Source organism: Magallana gigas, chromosome 1 (genome assembly GCF_963853765.1).
Source record: "Magallana gigas chromosome 1, xbMagGiga1.1, whole genome shotgun sequence".
NCBI classification, from domain to species: domain Eukaryota; kingdom Metazoa; phylum Mollusca; class Bivalvia; order Ostreida; family Ostreidae; genus Magallana; species Magallana gigas.
In genome coordinates, this window is record NC_088853.1 from 48,962,601 (window position 1) to 48,971,817 (window position 9,217).

Here is a 9,217-nt window from a genome sequence, read left to right on the forward strand (position 1 = left end):
GAAATCGTTATAATATTTGTAATTATTCCCGAGATGATTAATAAGAAGTTTTGAAGTGAAATTGAACAAGGAAAAAGATATTTATGCATATGCTGGCTTGTCTATGCCATAAACACATCGAAGGCTTACATGAACCTTTATCAGTTAAAAAAATGTAGCGTTTACCTTTGTTACACATAGATCCTTTATATCCCGGAACACAGCTAATGCAGGTCCCATCCACAATGTCACAATCTCCATTCTCACAGTTTTCTGGGCAGGGTGTGGAGCAGTTCTCTCCGTAATACCCTAATTTCAGACAACCTAGGAAAAAAACCGAAACATATAACTCAACCTATTAGACCGACTTAATGGTTATGGTAATATTTTTTGATTTTCATACTAAAAACTGATGATTCCTAAATATAATTGGTCTTAATAGTACAATTATTATATTATATTATATTATATTATATTATATTATTATATTATATTATATTATATTATATTATATTATTATATTATTTAAGAAATGAACTCAATGTCTACCCAAGTTATACTCGTATAACCTGGGTTGGGGCAATTTACGCTTTATAATCCGCGAAGCGGATTATAAAAAAGCGTAAATTGCTCCAACCCAGGTTATACGAGTATAACTTGGGTAGATATTGAGTTCATTCCTTATAATTTAATTTTCTGGAATTTGCTGTACAAATTGAGTCCGTTTTACTTTAAAAAATGTTATAAATCTGTTCAAAATTCAAACGTAACGTCAAGTGAATTAGTACGTTGGTGCATTGTGACGTGTCTTGTGACGTGCAAACCAGGTTATACAAATTTAACTAAATTTTTCTATCCAATCAAATGCCGCGTTACAACCAGAATTAAATTATATCATATTATATTATATTATATTTCATTATATTTCATTATATTATATTATTTTTATTACATCATGATAATATAAATTATGTTAACGTTAAGATTTTTTTAAAGGAGTTAAAACTTTGTGTGTTTTATCTGAACTAAATTTTAAGCATTTCCTAGTTGGAATAAAATGATACTTTCTCTGTGCATGTACTTCAAAAGTATGACAATGAACGTGGACGAGAACATTTCATCAGAACATTTTTAAACATATGTCATTGATTTTAATACACAATTTTAGACAATCAAAATGTTTTTTAAAGAAATTGAAGTTGTCAACGAATTACCTATTCTATCTTCTTACAAATTTCAGGTACAATTTTTAGGCATAAAGAAAAGACAACTTCCATATTTAAACTTTGAAAGTTAATGACCGCTTATATCTTTATACAAAGATCTGTTCATGGTTAGTACAACAACCATCTTAAACTCTTATGGTTGGTTGTTAACGATGATTTTATACAGTACTGCTATCGTGAAAGTTGACAAAACTATCCTATCCTATCCTATATCCTGTATCCTGCCTCCGATCCTGCAAATAAGCTCTATCCTATCCTATCCTATCCAATACCTTCAAAATATAGATATTCAAGTTAAATGAAACGAAATTTAAGAGTTAAATGATTTTATCAATTCATGTAGTACTCAAATTGAATAATTAAATCTTAAAACCGAATATTCTTCGAGCGGGATAACTTACTTACCTGTGCTACGGTAAAATTAAATCGTATGCGGGATAGACACAATAACGTAAACAAACAGGTAAGTGATTCGATTTTTTATCTTATTGTATTTATGCATAAAAAACAGATAAATAACTTCGATGCACTTATTTAGGAACTGTTTAGTCACATTTTTTTTTATCAAATTATTTTGTTATCACATATAACTGAGCGTAATTATCATTATTCGAGTGATTCGTTCGGCAATAAATGCAAACACGATCTGGAAATAAATATTTCGTTTAGGAAGTTTATATCGTTTATAGTTAAACCACTCGGAGTTATTTTTAAGCATTTATAGCTAGCTAACATTTATTAATTCGATATATCTAGGTTAATATCGGACAGAAATATGCGTCCCAGTTATTGGGCATCGAAGAAATTATATGAAACGTGAAGCAGTTTCTGTTTCTTGTTTACATGTTTATTTTTTAAAATGCCGAATTGGTCGTTTATGAATTCAAGCTTTTATTACTTTGCAGACTTTAACGGAAGTTAATACAGAAGTCTATTTCTGACGTTGTCAAATGTTGCATCGAATTCTCGCAGTAACTCCGTACTTGCGTACGAATTGACAAAGATGTAGCGACGACATGTTAGCGCGCATCAATGTTATGCACCGCGTTCTTGATAAAATAATTATTCTTAAGGTAGTCCTATACTCGGCACTAAATGGGCTCAATCATTAAAAGCTTAGCTTTAAATGATAAATTTACATTCTAGCAATACATATACAAAAGAAAATATGCATGTTTACATGCTAGTTTGTTTGTTATCACCTCTCAGACGGGTGTACCCGCTTGCGAAAATTATTGACAATTATGAAATTTGCCAGACGTCCGTTTTTCCTAAAAATAATTACCAATTTTGGGAAAATTAGATCTGAACATCCAAAATAGAGTATAAATATTCATTTAAGCTAAATCTCATCAATAATTTTGCGCAAATGTTTGTAAGTAAGTACGCTTTATGGACCTGATGTATAAAAATAGAATACAAAAAATGCAATGCTAGTATCGCGTTTGGTAATTTTTTAACTATTTTATGAACTCAAACTTAAATTCATGGTGTTTATTTTATAGATTGACATCTTAGAGAAAAGATTTGATAAAAAAATTATATGTTGACGGATTACTTTTTACGCTATAAACTCTAAACCAAGTAGACCCTGGCGAAAAAATCCGTAAAAATCACATTTTGCCACAGTTTTCAGCCTAGATCTGTCAACAATGTTAGATATCATTTAAACATTAATTAATTGACGATAGATTAAATTCAAAACAGCTTCTGCCTCTAAATTTAAACCAGTTTTAGTAAAAGAAAAATAAAATTTCCGGGGGGGTGGGGGGTGGCATCAAAACAAAGAAGATATAAGCATGCCTGAGATCCTGGTTAATCAGAAACTTCGTTTTTCATTTTACTTTAACAGAATCGAGTTTCTCAACATTAATAATTTCTATCTCTCATAGAATACATCTATTACCGTTCTAATTGCTGATTATTGCCACTGTTTACAACCGCGATGTAGAGCAAAATCAATACTGGGTATCTAAAACGCTTTGTAAAAGTCGAACCAATATTGTAAAATCCGTATTATGACGTAGTGCAATACTCGGACTACTTTAAATAGTTTAACTTGTAAAACGTATTTAATTGACATTGAAAATACATTGTTAAGCCAATTTTCGTTTCGCAAAATAACTCTAAAATTTATACTCGAATCCGATTGGCTACAGGATGCAGGATAGGATAGGATAGGGTAGGATATGATAGAATATAACTTTTATATTTCTATCATGTATCGTGCATCCTGCATCCTATCCTTGTCAACTTTCAGGATAGCAGCACTGTATAACGATGATTTTACGAAGTTCAAATAAAATCAAAATCCATGTTTCAAAATAATAATAAACATGTCGTAAAATAGGGTCTGTTACAGAGTAAAAGAAAAGCTAACAATTATTCTTAAAAACGAATTCATTCGAAAAATTTCCAAAGATTCACACAATGCAACACTAGCTTTGACACTTCTCCAAAAGTTCACGCTCCATATAACTATGCAATAAAAACCTTTAAGGTGCACCTTTTAAAAAATTCTAAATCTGCTTTGTATTTTTCCGTGTGATTCTTTAAATCTTACCATAAACTTCAACCTCACACAGTTCGTTAAAGGCGTAAGTGGAATATCCAGCAGGGAAGGGACGATGAGTTCTGTTGTTGTAGTATATGACATATCTCCCGTGCATAAGGCATGTTACACTGAGAGGGTTGGGTATTGTGGCTCTGGTATAGTTGTTGTCCTTGAAACACAGTTTCCAGTCCTTTCTGTGGGTGGTTTTCGATACGTAGATTGAAAATCCCAAGAATCTACTCGTAAGGGTGTTGTTTTCATCTGTTAGGTCATGACAAAGAACTTACTTTTAGTGTAGTATAGTTACATATCTAGTATATTTGTGTAAGGTTGTCTTTCAAAAAATACAAACTCAAGACCCTGAATTCAAGAAGTGTTTGTGGACGTGTAAACACGAATTGAAAAAAAACAACTTTCTTTGTCTTTTGATCTTTTACTTTATCATTATTTATGTCAAAAAAACTACCAAGGGAAAAGATATGTTATAATAACCAGTTGTCATGTAATGATACAAGTGTTATAAAAGAGTACCGGTTTCATCACATTAATTTTTTCTTACCACCATGCAACCATTTCTATGACAGCATTTTGAAAAATTGTAAAACTGTATTGTTCAAAGTAAAGATAGTACACTATCTGAAGTAGTGTGACATTTTAATTGTTCAAACTACGATCGACTTATGTAAATCCCTCAATCGTATGGTTACAATACGTGGGTTATAAACGAACGCATTTTTACACATTATGAATATCAATATTTTTTTCGCTATCATTTGTTAGCATCATATAATTGCTGTATAGATAGCACAGGTACATTTTATTGACTATAAGTCGGATGTATATTTCCGTTCACCTGACTTGAGCTGGAGATAAATAGCGTGACGTCAGAATGCATTAAATGTGACTTCACAATGCATCAACGCTTACATGGTATATCTTGAAAGTGTAATAACTTCTTGATTGGACATGGGAAACAAATCTATTTGGTTTACATGGGAAATAAATTCGTCATCCAGGTCTAATCATGGGTATACGTGGATTTACCCCGGGTTGTATTCAAAACACCCTTCGGCCTCAATGTGTATGGAATGCAACCCGGAGTAAATTCCCGTACACCCTTGATTGTACCTAAATAGCTAATAATGTGCAGGTCTGCAAAAGTTCTCTAAATAACATAACTATGCCATTAAGTTATATTTCAGTCACATTTTAGTTAACCAAATGACAACATACTGTAGTACATGTATTCTGACTCAACAAAAAGATACGTTGAACATAAAAACTCACCAGATATATAATTTACAGTAAACAGGCTTTACTCTCTCAAAGAAAATCAATAAATACCCCAAGCGACATTTTCCGTCCTATATTGTATAAAAACGTGATGCAAGTTTCGAATTTCTCCCAGATCTACCCTCCATTCTGCTATTGATCTACTATTTGCTGATATCGCACACTGTCCTCCTCTGGCGGACAAATCTAACCGGCGTCCGTCAACAGCCAAGATTGCGTTCCATGGTGTGCCGTGATAGGGATAACGCTGCCAGGCAGGTCTGTTCACAGCTATATTTTCTGTAGAATTTGTCAAAATTTGACAATCATAAATGTTATTTATATCCACTAATTCACGTTGTTGTTGGTCCGTGTTTGAAGCACCCAAAAAGATATAATTTTAAATGCGGTAAGAAAAGTGTCGATAACAATATCTTCAAAACAATTCATTGTACTAGAAAGCTTTCACTTCTCTTTAAAATATAAAACATGGGAAATGAATCGTCGGTAAATTTGTGAAATACGGAAATGAATATTGAAAAAGAACATTTTTATAAATAGCTAATTTTTTTTACCAGGAAATACATTCCTGTTCAAGCAGTAGCAATTTCCGAAAACTGATAAAAGCTTGTGAATATTAAAAAAGTGTATATTTCCCTGTACAAGCCAGTTACTATACTAAACAAAACCCAAAGTATTCATATACACACTTGCATGTTAAAAACAGTGCGCTTCCGTCTTTTTTAAATGTAAATTTAAACGTCGGACTTAGTCAGTATCAAATAATACTTCAGTTTATATATGTTTCCAAATTACGATTACCATGCCAAGTTTTCTCTCTACATATGAATATTAGTGGTATTCATTTTGTGTCAGTAAGTCAGCGTATCTCAAATGTATTTAATACATTGTTTTGAAATTGTGTTTGTAAAATGATTGTGCCTGTTAATCAACTGATTTTAAAAAAAATAAGTCTATTTGCATTGTGTTTCGTCGTATTCCTCATATTCTCAGATCAATGGATCTTCCATTGTTATTCACTAAAAAAATGATATTTATTTAATGAGGGCCAAATAGTTCTGAAATTGGAGCACATTCAATGTCAAATGACAATTATTCACAATAGAAGATATGCGATCTATAATTAAAGAGCCTAGATTGAATGCACTTGGTACGTTCAATTTTCCAAAAACTCTAAGGTACGCTTTCAAAAAATTACCCTTCAGATCTACTTTGAAAAAGTTAGATATTTTTTAGCCATATAATATTCTTTGGAAAAGATACACATCATATAATTAAACTTTGAAATTTCACCCATTTTTGATATTTTTATAGAAAACTCTTTTTCGCAAGGAGATTAATAAATATCGCATAAAAATGGCGACAACGATCCAGTCCATTTTAAAAAAAGTAACAGACATCCTTTTTATTGAAAATTATTGTTGGAAACGTCACGCAATTCAAAAACTGTATGTTTTAAAAAGTGTCATTTATTTGAAATTTTGCTATATAAAAGATTACTGATTCCTACTTAATGATCCTTTCTTTAAATGTAAACCATGTAAAACCATTTAGCATATTTCAATATATAGATGATTCACATATTTTTTAAAGTAGTACTATTTATTCATTACATATTGTACTGTTTTCTTTAGTTTTACATGTAGATTAGCGTAGGATTAGCGTACTGTTAAATGGCATACGTAATTACAACTCTCCAATAATTAACATCAAACTGTATTTTGTTCCCATTTTATTATAATTTTGCATGTGGTTTTTATATAAGCTTTCTTGGGTTTTTTTGCAAATATAATTTGCATTTCTTTTATTTCTCTTACCTAAGAGATAGATTAATATGAGCCTTTTGGCTTGTTCCCCCAACTTATTGTAAACTTTGTCAATTATTTTTACCTGCTATGGATAAACTCAAAAACATTGTTTAAACTAAGTATCACTGCATGGATATTGGTAGATATGTTAGTAGATGAATACTAAGAATAAATACTTTTTAATTCATTTACTCACCATATGTATGCACAGTCCAAAAATGTTTGATGAATATGACTAGCCAAATCATATTATCCTAAAATCGTAAAAAAAAAGTATAAAGTATATTAAGCTCATATCTCATAAGGCTAATTAATTGTAAAACACACCTTAAATGTAACTTGACTTTGTATGGTTTAAATAAGGAATGAGGAATCATTCTTTGAGTATTATGAGGTGATAATTTCGGTCGGGGCGTAATCAAATCCAAAAAAGCCCAAAGGGTTTTATGATAGATTTGATCACGCCCCGACCGAAATTATCACCTAATAATATTCAAAGAATGATTCCTGATTACTTATATTTATTTAATTTTAAGCCATCGTATGATTAAATATATAAATATAAATAAGCAAACCCCGCTGGCGCCTCAATTTGGCGTCATTTGTATTATGGGTTATATAGTACAAATTCGATACGTAGTGTTATCAAAGGCAAAGACACTGGTAAATGTAAAAATTCGCGTGTACCAGCTTAAAATGGATATGAATATCGTATTTATACCGCTTTTAAAGTCATCATATAAAACTTTATTTTTGGTTGAATTTGTAATAATTAAAATTCATACATGTACATATACCTTAGCGACATCAGCTTAGCTTGTAATTAAGTATGAAAGTTTTATATTATATACATGTAAAATGTAGTTACAAGGAATAAAACTACGTAAATAGATTCATAATATAAATTGAAATTCTGATCAGTGATTGAAATTTGTTTTTATTTTGAATTAAATCAAAGTTTTACCAGAAAAGAATCTTACCAATGTTCCCATCAAGTTATGCAACCAAATGAACTCTTCAAAAAGAGAATATATTTTACATATATATCCGTGTACAAGGCTGTATCGATATCGTGATCATGGTCTTCCTTCTGTACATAAGTTGTGTTTTGTAGGGGGTATTTCTGGCATGGTGTGTCATTTTGTACATATATATTTAAGCAGTTATTTAGAGATTAAATTACCATAAATTACATTCGGTTATATTCTCTCAAAACTTCAAAAAGACACAAAAAAGGACATTTGAACACGATATTCACATAAACAAGTAATTTGGAAGTACGATGAATATTAAGACGAACAGGCTATCTTTTCTTCTGGTTAAAAAATAATAAACAAAATGTTCATACATGTAATAATAATCAAATTACGGAAGTTTAATGCAATTGGATTTGCCTATTTTTTCTTTGCTAAAATTGAAAGCAATGGTCAAATTGAAAATAAATTTTACATTGAATATTCCCAAAAGTTATAAGGCGCTGTAGTTTCATTACAAATGACACATGTTTATGTCATTTACCTTTTTTTTTTTATCTACGTACGCGTGTACTTAGGTCGTTTGAAAGACTGTGGTTAACTGTTCTAACTTAAAACGAATTATAAACTTTCTTGGTATACATCTTAATAATGTCCAATCACATTTCAACTTCGTTTTCTATTTGAACTTTTACTGCAGTTATAAATAATAAAATATGATTAAAAAGGATTATTCAAGGAATAGTACGTGTTCATAAAGTCAGGGATACAATCTTTATTACTTATTTAAGGAAGAAGGGACTATTCTGCAAGTATAACTCGGTCATCAAATACGGACGGGAGTGACCTAATCCCAAAGGGTTCTAGTAATGATAGATTTGATAAAGCCCGTTTGTATTTCATCATCTCATAATATTCAGAGTTAAGAATGAATTTTAATTTCTATTATTTTCATCATTTGTACGATTAAATATTGAAATACTTTGAAAAATGTATTGGACTATATATCACAAAATAGATTAGTAGTGTTATCACACACTATTACAGTGGTAATGTAAATACATTTATATAAGTGGTATTAAATATTTTATATTTAATATTCATATTACTGACATTTTTAAGTTATTTCCATTTTGCATTATTATGAAAAGCCTGCTTGCACCCCACCATATGTCATTTGCGAACAGTTTAGTACTATACGTTACAAATTAAAATCGCAGTGTTATCGCAAACAAATACACAAGATGTGAATATTTGATATCATGAATGAATTAGCAATAAACCTTTATGTATTAACTTAATTTGGGGGGGGGGTTGGGGGTTGATTAACTAACGCTTGACAGGAGACGGTTGGATACGTTTTATTCTGCTTGTGTTTCTGCG

General features: G+C 30.7%; 1 protein-coding gene across 1 annotated transcript in view; it reads right to left on the reverse strand.

Annotated features, from left to right (window-relative positions):
- The window catches only part of LOC109621166 (multiple epidermal growth factor-like domains protein 11), a 131,982-nt gene extending 124,060 nt beyond the window's left edge, over window positions 1–7,922 (reverse strand). The window contains exons 1-5 of the mRNA XM_066069305.1: window positions 7,841–7,922; window positions 7,057–7,114; window positions 5,104–5,331; window positions 3,769–4,020; window positions 166–303 (exon numbers count right to left, since the gene is read on the reverse strand). Coding sequence (XP_065925377.1) covers window positions 166–303; window positions 3,769–4,020; window positions 5,104–5,331; window positions 7,057–7,114; window positions 7,841–7,852 — 688 coding nt within the window. The 5' untranslated portion in view covers window positions 7,853–7,922. The remainder of the gene's footprint in view (window positions 1–165; window positions 304–3,768; window positions 4,021–5,103; window positions 5,332–7,056; window positions 7,115–7,840) is intronic.
- Between the last annotated feature and the right edge of the window lie 1,295 nt (window positions 7,923–9,217).